Source organism: Podarcis cretensis, assembly GCF_951804945.1.
Source record: "Podarcis cretensis genome assembly, chromosome: 7".
Lineage (NCBI taxonomy): Eukaryota > Metazoa > Chordata > Lepidosauria > Squamata > Lacertidae > Podarcis > Podarcis cretensis.
In genome coordinates this window covers 27270925-27290333 of record NC_137176.1, presented here as the reverse complement: position 1 = coordinate 27290333, position 19409 = coordinate 27270925, and the positions used below count along the sequence as shown (strand labels likewise).

Below are 19409 nucleotides of genomic sequence, written 5' to 3'. Positions count from 1 at the left end.
TGCTTGAATGGTTACCTATGGAAGATGGTGCTTGGGGGAGGTTGTTCCAACACGGAATTTCACAGGGGTCAGCCAGTCAGTTGTAAACTTATCTAGAAACTCTCCTGTGTTGGGTGATTAACTAAGAAATACTTGCCTTCATTTGTTTCTCATTCATACATACACACTTCCCTGTCTTGAACTGCAATCTTTGGTTTATATTGGCCCGCAAATGGATGCTGTGTAAATGTGCATTCCCCTCAAAGAAAGCTGGGGAGAAACCTTAAGCTCAGATAGAACCTGGGGAACTGACCAAGTTTAGCTTCAGTATTATATGAAATAAGTAGTAGTAGGTCTAGCTAAATAGACGTGGCTATGCGATAGCACAAATCCAGCAGGTTACTTATACACAAAGAAATCTCATAATGGAAATGAAGGTGAGACATTAAATAGCCAGAGACTTCTGTCCAGGGCACTCATAGGAAGGTCTGTTTGATGTGGCATGTCTTTTTCTGTGAGAAAGTTGGAAATGGAGTGATTAACAGAGCAATAGGTGATAATACATGATGCCTGTGTCACTTCCTTATTTAAAATAGAAAACTTGCAGGACACAGATAATTTGAAAACTGGGGCAAACATTCCTTTTCCTTCCTTTTATAAGCTAGTATAAGACAATGGTTTTCTTCAATGGGAAAATCATAATCCTTGTTGGATTATTAATCGTGAAGGACAGCCCCAGTGGAAAAATAAAGTAGAGCAAAGCTTTAAGTATGTGAAAATGGGGCTTTCATGTGTAACTTTTATTTCATGAGTAATATTAGGAATGATCGCTGTAATAGTAACAGAAAGTATAATATCTTGGGTCAAATCCATTAACAGTTCATAAAACACTCTAACATTTTAAATCATTACCTTTATTACTTGGAACAATTCCAGGTCATCCAATCTTCTTTTTTGTGTGTAGAAGTAGCTCAAAAATCCAAGTACAAAGTACTTTTTAACAGTCTAGGGATTATTATAATTTTGAGACATGTAGATGCTGTTTCACATCCAAAGAACTGATTATAGCACGGCTGCTTGCAAGTAACTCCCATTGCATAAATATATTTAAGCCTAATCCTGACATCAGTTTATGAGAAGTTGCTGCAAGAGAAATAAATGGGCTTTATGAGTAGAGGGAATACTGAAATCAATCCTACATTGTACATGTATGTTTTTGCCTAACGGGAGTATTGAAGGGGCCTGGGGATTGGGGAAATGCTAGATCACACTAAAAATATATTACTGGTTATATGGCATATACATCTCCTGGATAAGTTTGTTTTTCTGATCTTAAGAAACTAAACTTGGCAGCTTTTTACTGGCTCTGCTCTTGTGCATTTAACTGCAGACTGGCACATAAAAGTTTAATAGGCAACGCTTTTCCAGCCACAAAGATGGGAAGTGATGAGCTTCACCTACTTCTTTTAAAGATGCAGAAGTAGGATCAGTAAAAATGTTAACAGCCCAATATGAAAGAGGCTTGCTGTAATTAATACCCAACCATGTTCTATTCATTCAGGGACACCATAAAGCAATGTAGAACACAATCATTTTCAGGAATATAGCCACTTAGCACCATTACCATGGTGAAATCATCTATACCACTTGGCTATTAAGCGCTAGGTACCTGGCAGGTGAATGTAAAACCGACTCCACTGAAGATCACTGTGACCTGAACTAATGCGAGGTGTGAAAGCTCTCAGTCCAGTGTATTATCTATGGTGCCTCATTTATATATTGAAGTCATTGTGGGGAGGTTCTATTCATTAAAGATAATATTACTGTAGAGTTGAAAGGGACCTGGGGGCCATCTAGTTCAACCCTAAAGCAACCATGACACATAGCCTTCCAACCTCTGCTTGAAAATCTCCAAGGAAGGAGAGTCTGCCACCTCTCATAGGAGTCCGTTTCACCGTTGAACAGATCTTACATTCAGAAGGTTTTTCCTGATGTTTAGTTGGAATCTCCTTGCTTGTAACTTGAAGCTGTTGGTTTGGTAGGGCGTCTCATTTTACGGAGTGAAACTTAATTTTTGCAAATTTCTGGTGTCATCTGCAAATCTGATGGGCATCCCCTCAATTCCTTCACCCAAGTTGTTTATAAAGATGTCGAATAAAAACGGGCCCAGGACAGAACCCTGTTGCATTCCACTTATCGCTGTTTCCCAGGATGATGAAGAACCATTCGTAAACACTCTTTGGGTTTGGTCCGTCAACCACGCACAAATCCACTTAAGAGTAACCTCATCGAGCCCACATTTTACAAGTTTCTCTGCAATAATATCATGGGGGACTTTGTCAAAAGCCTTACTGAAATCAATATACACTACATTCCTAGTGTTCCCCTGGTCCACCAAGCTTGTAACTCAATCAAAAAAAGAAATGAGATTCACATGGCATGACCTGTTTCTGAGAAACCAGTGCTGGGTCTTGGTAATCACAGAATCATTTTGTAAGTGCTTAAAAAGGTAAAGGTAAAGGTACCCCTGCCCGTACGGGCCAGTCTTGACAGACTCTGGGGTTGTGCGCCCATCTCACTTAAGAGGCCAGGGGCCAGCGCTGTCCGGAGACACTTCCGGGTCACGTGGCCAGCGTGACATCGCTGCTCTGGCCAGAGCCAGAGCCAGAGCCAGAGCCGCACACGGAAACGCCGTTTACCTTCCCGCTGGTAAGCGGTCCCTATTTATCTACTTGCACCCAGGGGTGCTTTCGAACTGCTAGGTTGGCAGGCGCTGGGACCGAGCAGCGGGAGCGCACCCCGCCACAGGGATTCGAACCGCCGACCTTTCGATCGGCAAGCCCTAGGCGCTGAGGCTTTAACCCACAGCGCCACCTGCGTCCCTGTTTAATTACCTGTTCTAGGACCTTTCCTGGTATCAATGTCAAGCTGACTTGTTGATAGTTGCCCGAGTCTTCTCCCCACTCCCTTTTGAAAATGGGGACATTTGCTTGCCTCCAGTCCACAGGGACCTCACCTTTTCTACAAGAATTATCAAAGAACATAGACAGAGGCTCCAAGATTACATCCGCAATTTGCTTTAGTTCCCTTGAGCCCTGGAGACGATGAAACATACAAACAAGCCTTTGCTTGGTGGAATACTGGGCAACGTTTACCAGGGTGCCCAAACATTTTTCAAAGAGGGCCAGATTTGATGAAGTGAACATGCACATGCATGAGGGTCGACCTTTGATTTTACACCAAAGTTGTTGAGCTTTTTTTAGGATTTGACACCAATACATAAACTGCCACAGGACCGGATTAGGCTCGTTTAGCCTAAAGCGGGAATGCTTTTCACCAAAGCTTTCAACAGTTCCAAAAAGTTGTTCCATCACGTCATTTAGCGCAGAAGCAGCTGAAGATGGGAGCAAGTGTGTTCAGCCATCCAGGATGAGAACAGAAAGCATTCTTCTCTCTCTGAATTGGTTTCATGACATCTTCATATAGCCAAATCTGATATGTGATGATATTGTGACATCATCATACTGGCCATGTGAACCTCATGGTTATCTTCCAGTTCAGATCCTCCTCCTTGGGCTGCTTTTTTAATTTGCGAGGGGAAATGGGTTGGACGGAAATAGGTTGGGATAAAAGGAAAGAATCACAGAACGCTGCACAAGATGTAGCTTGAGTGCGAGTCACAATGCCCTGCAATTGATGACACATGAAAATTCCGAAACGCTAAGCTCTGTCAAAGGGCTCATAGAGAAGTACCTAGATCAAAACTGTGAGTTCACTGAATTGAGACAGCAAAGTAGCTTTTCTAGCAATGCTCAGTTTTATCATATTTCCACAGTCTCAGCTTTGGTTTCTTCTGATTTCTAAGCTATGAGAAAAGAATTGTTTTTAAGTGAACGTTTTTACAAATATGAGCCACAATGTGGTATGAAATGAGTGTGCATATCGTAGGGTTTTTAATGACAGTATTTCCTATAGTCAAACATAAGGATAACTAGCTAAACTGACTTCAAAATGTAATTTTGTTTTTGAATGTTGTTTTCCTAGTCACTGTTCTAGCTATGACATTAAAGCAACAAACGCTTTATCTACCAAAAACAAACGTTGCATTCCCTTCAGCAAGTGGCAACTCCGCTTGTAATAAAATTAAGTGGAACTCCAGTGAAAAGGTTTTCAGCTGTGTGCAAAGAAGAAACATAGAATGCGGGCTACCCGCGCCACATGTTTTTAACCCAGGTTTTTATTCTCGGAGAAAACAATACAGTAAAGCTCATATTGAAGAGGATCTGCACTGTTCTGGTAATACTATCATGTAAGTTTCCATATGCTGAAAAGGCTTTAATGTGTGGGTCTTTATAACTAAAATATGGTAGAGAGTTTCTGTGGCATTATTTCCTGAACTGAACAAAGGAAACAAAACAGCAACAACACTTGTTTTGGCCATGCTTAAGGCTAAGCTGCGCCTGCTGCAGTACATCTTTTGACTGGCTCTTCCAGTTTTCTTTGCGACTCCAATCCTACATAAACTAACCTGGAAGTAAGCCCCTACTGACCTCAGTATCACTTGGTTCTGTTAACGCCTCCCCACAATCTGCTGCTATTTATCCCTCGGGGTCAAGAGAAAGTGCTAATATCCTTCCAGGCACCTGGGCCTCAACTGTATTTGCATCAAACACACACACCACCTCTTTCCATGCACCTCAGCCTCATCTGCATTTGCATCAACTGGATTTGCATTTGCTAGACCGCTATCAAAGTTTTGCATGGGATCCGAGTGCGGGTTTGCAGCCGCCGAGTCGCTCGGTCCTAACTTCTTGGCGACTCAAGCGCGTGCCCTCTTCTGCATGCAAGAAACTGCTAATGTAAAACAAGGAGGGCAAAAGCTGCTTTAAAAAAACACAACACGAATGCAACCATTCCGATTTACCCGATGTAGATTTTTTTTCCGCCCCCGCCGCCCCAGGGGACAGATGCTTCCCTCTGACAATTGAGGCTGAAGGAGGCGACCAAAATTTCCCTTTGCAAATAACTGCGGCCTTGCGCGCACACAGAAAGCGAGGGAAAGAGAGGCGGCGAGGCAGGGAATGCAGCCTGGTTCTTCTGGATGCCCTTGCATCCTCGCAGTTGGGTTTGCAGAAACTGCAGTCCCAACAAACGCGAAGGGGGGCGACGCCGAGATGCCCGAAATGCAAAAGAGGGCGGTGCAGAGAAGGAGGGGCAGGAGAGGATAATTTGTGGGGCTGAAGGAGACCCCCCCCCACCACCAAAAAAATGCAATGCTGGATATGAGGCGGCGTGAGGTTGGAATAGGGCCAGGAAGGCGCCGCCTCGCGCCTGAGGAGGAAGGACCCCCCCCGGCCCGTTCCCATGGCGACTGCTTTCCTGTAACGCGCGCCGGGGCCCGAAGGAGGAGCGCGAAGGCCTTGCCTGGCTTCGAGGCCATGCACCACCCTATGGAGGCTGGTGGGGGAGAGCCCGCTGCTTCTTCTCCTGCTGCTGCTGCCTCGGAGACGAGCGGGAGTTTCGGGGGCTTGCCTGGGTATGGGGGGGGGGCAAAGGATGGCGGGGATGGGGAGGCCCCGGCGCCAAGGAAGCGGCGCGCCACTTGCCTCCCCAAGGGGAGATGCTGCGGCCTCAAGTTCGCCTCGCTTAAAACGCTCGCCTCTCTTGCTCTCCTCTCCTCCTCCCTCAGCCAGTAGGTCCTGCAGGAGGGCAAGGGAGCCAGCTTTTCTCAGCTCCATTTCTATACCCTCCAATATTTCTCCCATGAAAATAGAAATGTCCCCTCCAACATTTCTCCAATAAAAATAGGGACGTCCTATTGCATACCCTCTTAATATTTCTCCATGAAAACAGGGGCATCCAATTCCATACCCTCCAGCATTTCTGCCATGAAAATAGGGCTTATTCCATACCCTCCAACATTTCTACAGTGAAAATAGAGACAATCCCGCCAACATTTCTCCAATGAAAATAGGGGCATCACACCTTCCAACGTTTCTCCAGTGAAAATAGGGATGTCCTATTCTATACCCTGGGACGCAGGTGGCGCTGTGGGTTAAAGCCTCAGCGCCTAGGGCTTGCCGATCGAAAGGTCGGCGGTTCGAATCCCTGCGGCGGGGTGCGCTCCCGCTGCTCGGTCCCAGCGCCTGCCAACCTAGCAGTTCGAAAGCACCCCTGGGTGCAAGTAGATAAATAGGGACCACTTACTGGTGGGAAGGTAAACGGCGTTTCCGTGTGCTGCGCTGGCTCGCCAGATGCAGCTTTGTCACGCTGGCCACGTGACCCGGAAGTGTCTCCGGACAGCGCTGGCCCCTGGCCTCTTAAGTGAGATGGGCGCACAACCCCAGAGTCTGTCAAGACTGGCCCGTACGGGCAGGGGTACCTTTACCTTTTTATTCTATACCCTCCAATATTTCTCCGATGAAAATAGGGACATCCAAAGGAAAAGTGGGATATTTCCAGCTCAAATCAGAAATGGGGACGGCTTCTGTAAATCTGCGATTGTCCCTGGAAAATAAGGACGCTTGGAAAAGGTCTGCATTCCCCCTCCAGATTGGAATGGGGTTCAAAAAACCCCATCTCTGGACATTTCTCCCCCCCCCCTCAAGTGAGGGTTAAAACCAGTTTGGTATTCCCCAGCTCGCTTGGTTTTCATTTTGTTCTCGCCCACGGTGGGAACTGTGGCTAATCCCGTCTCCCTGCCATTTGTATAAATGTGACAGGAGACGTGGGGAACCTACATTTGTTGCAAAGGGATCAAGTGATGGAAAGAAAGGAAAGAAAAGTGCATTGATTAGGGTGCATGTCTGATGCAAAATTGCCTTACTCCCACTTTCCGCATTGTTAGAAACGCGGCTGCATGGGTAACAAATAGCAAGGCGCAGCCAAAGCATTACGAATGGCAATGTGCATTGCTGTTTAGCACTCATTTCTCATTTTCCCTTTCATTATTTTCCCAGCCTAAGTAATACCTGCAAATTAATGATCCCCTGTTGTTTCCCCAGCACTCTAGGACTTCACGCTTCTTCTTTTCCTGATTAAGGCAATGTATACTCCCCAGTTTATTCTGCAACCAATGTGCTTCCAATGCAGTTTTGGGAAGTGGTGTACGCACAAGTGTTAGTCACCATATATATCCTATTGTTTCTTGTGAAGTACTGCATTCTGATACATTCCCTCTCAAACCAGCTTTAATCTGAATCGAGAAAAAAACAATTTAGCTGCACTTTAAGCCGGTAATGAGTACACAGCCTCAGTCCCTTTTCCCACCGCTCATATACAGCATCTCTCTTCCTGATTTTGCCTAACATATCTGCTTCTTCTGATTTTTATTCCTATTGTACACTTCATGTCTCTTTCATTCTGCTTTTCTTATCAAATCACTACAGATCTAGGTCCTTCTAGACAATCTATTGATGATGTCATAAGATTAAAGCACCTCTTTCCAAAGAAAAGAATATTGTTTTTTCTAGTCCCTCAGACAGTGGGAATGTCATTGTGCATGTGTCACCTATTAGATAGTGCCTGTGGGTTAAAGCCTCAGTGCCTAGGGCTTGCCGATCGAAAGGTCGGCGGTTCGAATCCCTGCGGCGGGGTGCGCTCCCGCTGCTCGGTCCCAGCGCCTGCCAACCTAGCAGTTCGAAAGCACCTCCGGGTGCAAGTAGATAAATAGGGACCGCTTACCAGCGGGAAGGTAAACGGCGTTTCCGTGTGCGGCTCTGGCTCTGGTCAGAGCAGCGATGTCACGCTGGCCACATGACCCGGAAGTGTCTCCGGACAGCGCTGGCCCCTGGCCTCTTAAGTGAGATGGGCGCACAACCCCAGAGTCTGTCAAGACTGGCCCGTACGGGCAGGGGTACCTTTACCTTTACCTTTATGAAACTGCTAGGAGTCACAGCAAAAGTCATCCAGCTCTGTCAATATGCTTTGGCTTTGTTAAATAAATGCTAATTTTAATTTTATTTTATTGCTTTATTAATTTCAGTTCCTTAATGTGTGCATTCACGGTGCCCCATGAGAGTCACTGCTCAGCCCATGTTTTACTTTTTTATTGGTAAACACTGTGAGCCAGACCTTGCCATCTCCCCAAAGGAATGCTCCTATTTTTCAAACTTTTTTTTTAAAAAACAAAACAAAAAACCAATGTAATCTTTTGGAGAAGGACTCTCCTCTCCTCTGCTGTCCTGAATCACAGCACTTTGATTTGTTAAAAAAGAACAGAAAAGAAGTAATGACTTTCACCTGTTACTGTGTTAGCTGGAGTTGGAACAAACCTTACTCTAAGAGCGTGGGAGGGAGAGCAGGATCCTATATGACCTTTCACCCCTCCTTACTCTATCATCTGCTGTTTGTAGTATATCCTTCTGCCATTCCCAGTTTGCTTTTCTTATACCCATAAGCCTACCCAGATGAATATTAGCTTGTTTCCTGGTGGACAGTTCACAAGATCACTCCATGGCGATCTTTTTTATTTTGACTTCGGCAATCCTAACCCTAGCACAGAATATGACTTGGTTGTGCCGTTTGTCATTAGGGAGATCCTCTTTTCTGCTTAGCCCATCTTGATTTCTTTATCTTTTTGTTTCATTCCTAATCTGCATCTAGGTTGGTCAGGGGAAGCAAGAACAACAAGTCTGCTAGCTTAGTGGGAAAAGAAGACTTTATACCTGGCATTTATGCGAACAGCACCTTCTCTCGCCAGGTACACTAAACTTTTAGTCACAGAGACAGCTTTAAAACTATGTTTCTTCTGCACATCCAGTCTTGTGACCGAGTAGGTATGAATTTGTCACATTAATAATATAATACATTCTTATCCCTATATTTAAGGTGAGTAGTTCAGTTCAGTTACAAGGAAAAGCCGTACAAATGTGGAATAAAAACAACAAAAGCCTGTCTTTTGATAGGTTCCAAGGTTATGCACAAGTTAACAAAAAATGGGAGGTAACTAACAAAATCCTGTCCTGTAAGTATTTTTGTGCTTGGTCAAAAACTCAGAATGGCAGCTTGAGACTTAACTTAAAAAATAAATAAATCTTGCACTGATGGTAAAAAGGGTTCTAAACTGTCCAACCAAACCAAGAGCCAAATAAACGAGGCCCAGGTTACAAGTCTCAGGTGTCTCAAAGATGCAGAACTGATAATTAGAAAGTCTGACTAACCTTTTTTTCATTTGTAAGAATAATTAGAATTTTCATGAATGTATTCGCTTATTGGTTCAAAGTGGCTGCAGACATGTGGAAAGCTCTCAGAGCTCCCCATCCTCACCTCTTGGAGTGGAATATATGCTGGCTTTGACATATTTGTTCTTTCGTAAAGAATTATTAGATGGTGTGGGGAAGGGGTGTGTGTGAATATTACAACATTCTTACATCGAGTCTTCTAAATGTGGAAAAGATGTGTGGTGCTGTGCAGCTACACTTCCTGGTGGCAATATGCAAGGTATCTCATTCCATGCCAGTCCTTCTTGGAACACCCAGCTTATAGAGATAAGCCCAGATACAAAGCTAGACATGTGTATTGTAAGGCTAGCCTCTTGAGCATGTGTAAGGCTAGCCTCTTGAGCATGAGAGTAGGTATTTTCCTTTCCCTGTAACTTTTCCTGCGTAGACAGATTTATGCAGTGGACAAATTATAGTGGTGGTGGAATGAAATCCATGAGCCCCCGCAATACCAATTTTATCCAAATGATGTCACCCAGAAAAGAAGTTCTAGAAGCCTGCACACACCCTCTTACAATTCTCTGAATCCCACGAGTGGAAACCTTGCAGTCAGTCTTGACCTCCATTCTCAGTGTGGGAGTGACAAAATCAGCTTTCCTTTTCCAGCTTTTTGTTTTGGCTGTAAGAATTGGGTTTCGAGGGCATAAAAATTGAAAATCCCAGTGTGCTTACAGAACTTCACACTTAGCCCTTTAGATCATGAGCTTTGTGAAAACATATGATATACAGGCAGCCCTCCCGTATATGTGCATTCAAAATGTGCTTGACCGTGTATACGTGTATTGCGCCAAAACCGGAAGTGACCCGGAAATGTCATAACGACGCCACTGAAACGCCACTAAAAGGGAGGAATAGGGTGTTTGCAGGCTTTTTCAATGGGCTTCATTTATACGTAATTTCACCAACGCACGTGGTACCTCAGAATGTAATGCCCATGTAAATCAGTGGGGTCCCTGTACAGTGTATTGTTGTTGTTGTTTTTTTAAAAAATAATATTTATTCAAATTTTAAAGATTACAAAGAGTATATTAGAAAAAAAAATACAGAAAAAATACAAACAGTTAGAAAAAAAAACAGCTCAAACCTTTACATAGCTTTCTTTCCTTTGCTTATTTCCTTGACCTCCTCACACCTCCCTTTTTTGTATTCTAGTTCAATTAGATATTTCAGCAAATCCTTTCCAGCTTTGTTTTTATCCTAATAATTTATCTTAATATACTGTAATTTTACATTCTCGTCTTTCACCAATTAAAAAATCAATTTTTACTTAATCCTTTATAACATTTCTGCTAAAACCACATTACTTCCTTTCAACATCCTTCTAACATTCCTGAATTTTACAATGTTTCTGTAGATAAACTTTAAATTTTTTCCAATCTTCTTCCACCAACTCTTCACCTTGGTCTCGGATTCTGCCAGTCATTTCCGCCAGTTCCATATAGTCCATCACTTTCATCTGCCATTCTTCCCGGGTGGGTAAATCTTGTGTCTTCCAATACTTTGCGATGAGTATTCTTGCTGCTGTTGTTGCATACATTAAAAAAGTTCTGTCCTTCTTTGGCACCAATTGGCCGACCATGCCCAGGAGAAAGGCCTCTGGTTTCTTCTGAAAGGTATATTTAAATACCTTTTTCATTTCATTATAGATCATCTCCCAGAAGGTCTTAATCCTTGGGCACATCCACCAAAGGTGAAAGAATGTACCTTCAGTCTCTTTACATTTCCAACATTTATTATCGGGCAAATGATAGATTTTTGCAAGCTTGACTGGTGTCATGTACCACCTGTATATCATTTTCATTATATTCTCTCTTAAGGCATTATATGCCGTAAACTTGATACCTGTGGTCCATAACTGTTCCCAGTCAGCTATCATAATGTTATGTCCAACATCTTGTGCCCATTTTATCATAGCAGATTTCACCATTTCATCCTGAGTATTCTACAGTGTGTTGTTGTAACACCCCCCCCCCCCCAGTGTTTATGGTTGCATTGTTTTGAACTGCTTTTGGATCGCTCTCCCCGTTTCCTTCCTCCTTGCAGAGAAATATTTGAGGTCAATTTGGGAGGCTTGTATACTTATGTATGTGTTTGTCTTGTACATTTATGAACGTTTATTTTATATTTGGGACCTTAGAATTCTTATAGCATTGTGTTTCTTTGTTGGAGTTTGCTGGGTAATAAAACCCAGTTAGGTTCATCCATGCATATCTTAAGCAGAAGGAGCAGGATTTTGTTTGCCTGTTCAGCAAGCCTGCATAAAAATAAGCCTTATTGGGACTTTCATCAGTGTAAACCTGTATATGATTTCACTTTAACAACAGATACAGTAACAAATGTTTATTACTGTTGTTTGGATGTAAGGATTTATATGTTTTATCCTAACTACAATTCTCGACCAGTTCCCACTCTGTTTAAAACATAAGCTTAAAATGTGATAGAGTTACAGATCACCTTAATCTCCATGAGCGGTGCAAGATTTCAGGCATGCTTTACTCACCAGGGTCTGTGTTTCCTTGGGAAAATGAGGTGTAGCGGAGACTGTAGTGTCTTTATGATACATGGTTTATTTACACATATATGCAACCTAAGTCTACCATGGAGAGATCTCCAGCATTATAATCCAATAACTTCTGGCTTCTCCCATAGTCATAGCATTAGATTCACATATGCTAATTACAGGCTTATCAGTGGGTCCACCCCACCTCTTAAACTACACCCTAATACACACTTGGGTCTACCTTAAATACACATGAGTCTGGCTATTTCCCCGGTTCTAACATCCCAACCTTAATTAAATTGTAGCACTATCTAGAATTCAGGATGCCTTGCACCCACAGATTCATATGCAACATATATTTCCCTTTCTTCATATATGCAGTTAGTGAAACATAAGATAAATGTCATTACAGAAACCACACTTCTGTAATTTGGAATCTGATTTTTCTGCTGAAAAGAAATTTCATTCATCAGAAGAGAAGCTTGCTAGAGAAGGTGAGCAAGTGCAAATATTCTATAAGCTGAGAAATTATAAAACAACTTTTGTAAGCAAAACTCAACTCTTGGTCTTTTACAGGTGTTCTTACAGGTGCGTTTTATAAGGTAAGAACAAAATAAACATCAATCCTTTAAGAATAATTTTTAAAGAAGCCTATGCTTTCTTGTTGTGATTCTTATTTCAAAGGAAGTTTTGTATTCATTATTCAGGTGTGAGTCCTTGAAGGATTTTTCCAATTCCTTCACAAACAGAATTGAGGTTTAAGCTGTCTGCCATACAGCTCAATCAATGCCTATTTATTTTGGGACTTTCTACTTGACATTGTACATGGGATTGCATCCTTAGTGAAGTTGTGTGAATACCTTGGCAGATATACAGTAATATTGCACTTCACGTGTTTATCTAAGGCTGCTTCTATTTGGAGAACATGGCAGGGATGTTGATCATCATCATCATTATCATCATTTTTTTTATGCTGCCATTTTAAAAAAATAATGCTTGAAGCAGCTTTCAACAAACAAAACAGGTAAACATCTCAGAAATCAACAATCACAGAGAACAATTTCATAATAAAATAATTTTAAAAGGCAAGCAGATATAACAGCAAAAAACCCCAACATTTTCATGCAATATCTGTAACAGCATTACATTAAAAACATTTCACTTCCTGACCATAGCAAAAATAACAAGGGAGCTTGACAGTTTCACCTTGGTACTAGACATAACATTTTTCACAGTCCATCCCCTGCAGCATCTTCTTCCAAGGCTTCCAGAGGCAGGAGATGGGATAGCTGGAGACACCTCTCCCATGATGTTGTTTCAGCGCACTCAGCAACGCAGCCACAATGGACTTCTAGTCCATTCTTCTGCTTCACACTGCAAATGCGGAATTGGAGCTGTTCACACAGGCAACAAAAGCCAACAAGCGATTTCAGCAATGGCGGTTGTGCCAAACCCCACACGACTTCGTCCCCTGTTTCTCCAGTTTTTCATGCTGCACTTTTAATATAGCAAGAACCACAATACACACGGCAGCTTTTTGACTGCAGTGCAGTTACGATCTCAGGATTTGTCACTGGTAGATTGCGCTGTTGCAATGACTGTCTCATGATGTTCATAAGAAATACAATCGTAGAGTGCAGCCTTCTTCAAGCGTGGGTCCACAGATGTTGGATTACAATTCCCATTATCCATGACTATTAGCTAAATTGCTTGGGTTTGATGGGAACTGTAGTCCAACAATGTGTAGGAACCCAAGATTGAAAAATTTTGCCGTAGTGTATAAAGATGAAATAACTGCATCCACTGTTGCTAAGGATGATTCAGAAGTCAACCATGACTGCGTTTCTTTCATATTTTTATTGCTAGTTGTTGACTATTTTATATTCATCTGAGCCTTTTAATTGTGTTTTAAATCTAGACTGTTTCATACCTTTTCTCTTGCAATTATTTCCCCATCTTTTATTGATTCTTGTTGATTTTAATACTGTAATGTTGTTTTAATTTTAATAAAGGTGTATTATATTATTACCATTATTTTGCTTGTTTCTTTGGAAGCTACCCAGGGAATATTTATTGATGGGCAGCTGTATAAATTCAGTATGCACAGATAATAAAACAAACATTCAAACATATATGCTGCTAACAGTCATTTAAAAACAAAACAAACCCCTGTTGGTGCAAGTGTTGATAGTTATTAGCTCTGCGTCTTTGAGACACCTGGACAACTGATTGCTGTCATCTTTGCGCTCCCTATTAAGCTTTATTTTGCTTTCATTTTAGAAGTGATCACTTGGCTCAGACTCTAGCAAGGTCTATCCAAGGCCTCAGGTGGTTGAAAACATTTCAGATTATCTGAATTTGTAGCATAAATAGAGGTAAAAGACTAGATGGACATTGCAATGTATAGTAGCAACATAGCTTGAAATCTGTGCTTCCTCTTTGCTGCTCATACATGGCTCCTTTCTGGCTGTATGTGCCTCAAGTCTACCAAGCCAGCTTGTCTTATTCAGTTCTAGAATCACACACAAATCCTTCAGTAAACCTCTTTAGGATTTCTACAGTCCAACAGGTGGGTCTGAGGTTAGGTAAAGGTAAAGGGACCCCTTACCATTAGGTCTAGTCGTGACCAACTCTGGGGTTGCAGCGCTCATCCCGCTGTATTGGCCAAGGGAGCCGGCGTACAGCTTCCGGGTCATGTGGCCAGCATGACTAAGCCACTTCTAGAGAACCAGAACAGCGCACGGAAACACCGTTTACCTTCCCGCTGGAGTGGTACCTATTTATCTACTTGCACTTTGACGTGCTTTCGAACTGCTAGGTTGGCAGGAACAGTGACCGAGCAACGGGAGCTCACCCTGTTGCGGGGATTTGAACTGCCGACCTTCTGATTGGCAAGACCTAGGTTCTGTGGTTTAACCCACAGCGCTACCCGCGTCCCGGGTCTGAGGTTAGTTTTAGTATTAAAACATGAAGCATGATTCTTTAGAAATGATGTTCTGCCTTACAAATATTGAAGTGGCTCTGCTCTTTTACAGGACCATTATAATGCTGCAATGGAACAGCTGGCCGCTCTTAGCTTGTCCAAAAATACTAGGACATCACAGGTAGTATTAGTTTGCCAAAATGTTTTAACAATCCAGTTTACTTACTTTTGAATTTCCAGTGTTTGTTCTGAATTGCATACCAATAGCATTTTGATTTTAAATGTTCTGCTTATTTCAGCTCAGCCCAAATAGCTGCAGACAAGCACCATATCATTCCTGGAGCTATATACATAATCAAGGCAACAAGGCAGTGAGCAGGTAAAGAAACGTATTCTTAGCTTTTTAAATGAAACTGAACAGAACAGGCAAACATAAGCAGATAGTCACTTCTTCATTTATCAAAAGGAACTGTCAACAGCTTTAGGGTGGCTGTACACCAGCACTCCTCTGTTGCAGCTCTTTGCAGTTCTTTGTTACTTTGATTTGTCTCCTGTTGTATGGCGTCTTGATGCTGCTGTTCTGTGCATGAAGAAAATGCTTTTCCTGCTTCCCTTTCCTGGAATGTGTGACTTGTTTCTTTAAAAAACCTTAAATTATTTCATAGAAAGCAGAACCAGTGACCCTGATTTGCATAATAATAATAATAATAATAATAATAATAATAATACGCTGCCCATCTGGCTGTGTTTCCCATATATAAAGGACTAGAGTTACTATCTGTAGGTTCAAGGAAACAATAGGTATAAAAGGAGAATTACCTGGATGCCAGAATCTAGGTTTGGGGCAAGAACTCTGAGGTGAGAGAACACCAAGAAGAGCTTTAAAATCACAAAACATGCAGCAAAGCAAAGCATGGAAATACAGGCTGTTAGACCTTTAAAATGCCATTGTGAGTTCCAAAACTTCCCTCTTCCTTTAGCATAGAAAAAGACCACACGTTCAGTAAGTTTAAAAATAGGTATCAGCTGCAATACTATATGCTTATTATGGGGGGGCCTTCCTGCAGAATGGAGGCAGAGAGTTGGACACTCCCTCTACCCCAGAGCCCTGATCCAAATTGAACACCTCCACCACCGTCTTTTGAAAAAGACAATGGGAGCATATTGCTTGTGTACTGTGTACTGCATATGAAACTTAATGTACCACTTGACAAGCTACTGTGGTTATACGTTATTCTTGTATTTACATGAAAACCAATAAAAATTATTTGGGGGGAAAACAATGGGAGCACTAAAACCTAATTTGTTCCCAAATGGTGCTTAAAAGTTAAAATTTGGCTTCATTTCCCCTGTGGTAACAGACATTGATAGACTAATCCTCTGTGGATTTGTCTCATCTCTTTTTAAAGTATTCTATGCTAGTAGCTTCCACGGCTTCCATCTGCAAGGAACTGCATGGAACAGTTATGGGCTGCTTGAAGTACCTTATTGTTTGTCTAGAGCCTTCTGCTTTTGAAGTCTGTCTGCTTTTGAGTGTTAATTTGCTGAAAACATTAAAGGCCTGCTTCAGGGTGCCTATCCAGGCACTTTGGCTTCAAATATATTTATTTTTATATCCAGGATGAGTGATGCTATTGGCTCTATAAATTGTCCACTAGAGGGGTAATGCGATACCATTCCATATTCTCTCTTTTCCCCCCTCAGAGACTTCCATAGACGTTTGGGGGAAATGCCGTCTAGCTCCAGTGATGTTCCTATAAACTTCATCCACACTAATAATCCTCTGGTACAGTCTTTCATAAAGAGATGCCACACAGTTTCTTATCTCGAAACCCAGAAAGCAGCTTTGGAGAACTGCAATAGAAATGGAGATGGGGATTTTTTTAAAAACGAAGCCATTGCTTCTGCTGCTTATCCTGCTACAGATGGTAGTAGTGATGACATGCTTTCTGTAATCAGATCGAGTTTGAAAAGAGGAAATGGCAGTGTAGAGGACAAGCCTTCAATAGAAAAAGAGATATCTGAAAATGAGAAAAGAAATAAGGAGTTGCTGAAATATTTAAAAAACGTGAATGTTAACCTAAAACCGGATCCTATAGAAGTCAAGGAAGAAGTTTCCTCTTCATCTGAGAGTGATATATTTTCATACCCTGATTTTCTTCCCCCACCTTACAATACCTGGGATTTACAAAAAATGTCCTCATCAAAATTTGATGAATGGAAATCATCCTTTAATCCGCCTCTCGAAGAATCACTTTGCAAGCTAATATCTCGTCTGGTGGAAATGGAGAAGTTGCAACACTTGACGATATTAAAGGAAAGGACGAGAGAGACTGTTTCTCCCACTATGGCTGTTAACAACCGCACCAGTTTTTCAAAAGATGCACACCAGTTTAAGCAACTGAAGCAATCCGATAGTTCATGTCCTCAGGCAGGTTTTGATGGAGATCTTCACCATTTTGGCTGCTGCCTGCAAGAACTGGACATGCCAAAATGCACTTGCCAGCGCTGTCATAGTAAGTGGAATTCTGGAGCATCGTCCCCTGCACGGCCGTCCACAAAGCCCTGCCGAGCATCGTGCAGTAGGTGCAACAAGTGCACCAAAGCTCCAGTAATCTTAGACTCAAGAAATGTACCTGCACGGAGAGCTCTGTCATGCTCTGGAAGCTCACCAAAAATTCGATCCGCTGTCAAAACAACTTCAACGAAGTTGCTTTTACCCAGTGCAGCTGTAGCTTACTCCTTACCTGACAGCGAAAGTTCAAAATGGAAGCAGCCAAGGACAAAACGAAAACCTTGTAGAAAAAATGGAGCGTTAACAAGTAAACTAAAATCCATACCTGTTATTTCAAAAGAAAAATGCTCGCCTGCTGACCAGCAATGATCTGTTGAACTAAGTCATCAGGCATTCATTAGCATTCGAGCAAAAGGAATGAGCAATGGTGATTTGGAAAGCTGTATCCAGTTTTTAATCTGTGTTATATGAAAATATCAGATTTTATTTTTTCCGGGAGAACATTTTCATGTAAGATTTTAAAAGAAACCGATAGCAAAAAAGGATTCCTACCTTTCTATCATATAGTAATAATTGTAATCATAGTATTCTTTATCTTTTAAAAAAATTAATGTTAAGGTGGTTTTTTTATATAAAAAAGTTTAAATTGAATAGGCAAATAAAGTGCAGTCCTTGTTCTATTGGTGTGATTCTAAACTGTAAAAGATAAATGAGGAATTAAACATGCATTGATAATTGGCTTCAGAGGATTACTCTAGTTTCATATTGATAAGCTAAAACCGTAACTTCCATGCTCAGAGGCAATACACTTCTGATCAGATACTACAGGGGTATCAACATAATTTGGTTATAGCCATCTGAAATCAACCTAATGCCATCTGGTTGGAGACATAATATCATACTAGATTAAAAGACCTAGATATCTGGTCTGGATTTTTTTGTGTACTTGTAATAAATTCGTATTTGGAAATTTGCCCGAATGGAAAGGAAACCACTGCAGATTATTTTTTTGCAACAGTATAATTTAGCCATTTAACAAGTAGTCCTGTGGGCTCCTAGTTGATGATAGAACAGAGCAGCTCTTCCCCTTTGCCTGCAGAGGGAGATCCAGAGTGGGAGATCCATCACTAGAGACCCATTGATTTTGACCACAGAACCCCCATCTGATGTCAATGTGTCTACAACACAAGGGAGAACAAAAGGGGTGTGCTAGTACAGATTGAGGGATGCCTTGGATCTGCAGGCTCCTAAGTTACCTTGAAATACTTCCAAACTAGGTGGAAAATTATTCCAATGAGAGGGAAATTGAAGGGGGGGGAGGAGCATTGGTGTTTAGGGTGGGGGGAAATGTCCTTCCTCAGCTTTTGCCTTGACTGGTGTTAAGTCAACAGGCTTTGGACATGGCAGTTCCTCTGCCAGAGATGCTTCGCATGTAAATCCACTGTGTTATAAATTGTTTAAACTGCTTTTTAAATTCCGACTTCCAAAAGATGGTTGTGGTGACAGAAATATAGGCCAAAACACAGTATGGAATTATTGTTTACTAGGTTGTGACTTTTTGGATGGAAAGTAGATTTTGAGTTGGATCAAAAGAAGGTAAAAGTGGAACTCTGCTCGTGCAATGGTGTTTCCTAGATTTCTCCCCCACCCCCACTACAGCCCCCCCCTTCCCTCAAAAGCTGCTCTTGAGGGTTGATTTCTGGTGCAAACCACACATGGCAGGCACTTCCATCAACCACCATCACCACCAGGTGATTGCTCAAATATTTGGCTGTGGACATCCGTTCATGCAATAGCCTATGCTGTCTACCAACAAGGGTCTCAGTACCAAGGGCTCAGTTCAGAATGCAGGATGGATGAGGTTTATAGTCTTGATAGAAGACTCTTAAGTGCAGAGCTATACCAGTGTTGAGCAACAAACATCTTCTATGGTCAATTTGCATTACTGACAGTACATTTTGGAGAAATCAAAGTTGCTCAGTACTGAAGGCCACAAAAAGAACTTTTAATCCAAAACCCTTGCCACCTTTTATCAGTTGCTTTGATTTACAGAACAGTGCTTTAAAAAAAAAAAGCTTCTTCAAAATGAAAGCTATTAAAATCTAATCTACCTGAAGATTTCCTGGGGCATGTTTCATTAATTGAAATGAGTGGAGTATATGATGTGCTCCTACTTACCGTACATGGAACTTTCTGCTGAGCACAGACTTCCAATGTCCTTGAAATAGGAGTGGCGGTGGTATCTCATCTGATGAAAAAGGCATAGGTTCA

The 19409-nt window shown here is 41.9% G+C and overlaps 2 protein-coding genes across 8 annotated transcripts in view; one reads left to right on the top strand and one right to left on the bottom strand.

Moving 5' to 3' along the window:
- CDYL (chromodomain Y like) overlaps positions 1 to 19409 on the bottom strand; it is a 401628-nt gene that overhangs the window by 317882 nt on the left and 64337 nt on the right. The window lies entirely within an intron of this gene.
- Positions 3299 to 17878, top strand: FAM217A (family with sequence similarity 217 member A). Of its 6 annotated transcripts, none has more exons than XM_079985006.1 (7): positions 3752 to 4288; positions 8584 to 8680; positions 12113 to 12194; positions 12277 to 12302; positions 14736 to 14804; positions 14923 to 15002; positions 16328 to 17878. In XM_079985006.1, the coding sequence occupies exons 1-7, from the start codon at positions 4038 to 4040 to the stop codon at positions 17505 to 17507; spliced, it is 1785 nt and encodes a 594-aa protein (XP_079841132.1). In that variant the 5' UTR covers positions 3752 to 4037; the 3' UTR covers positions 17508 to 17878. The 6 variants fall into 6 exon arrangements, with proteins under 6 accessions (XP_079841136.1, XP_079841132.1, XP_079841135.1 ...); XM_079985005.1 differs by lacking the exon at positions 3752 to 4288 and adding an exon at positions 5017 to 5515; XM_079985010.1 differs by lacking the exons at positions 3752 to 4288; positions 12277 to 12302 and adding an exon at positions 3299 to 3745.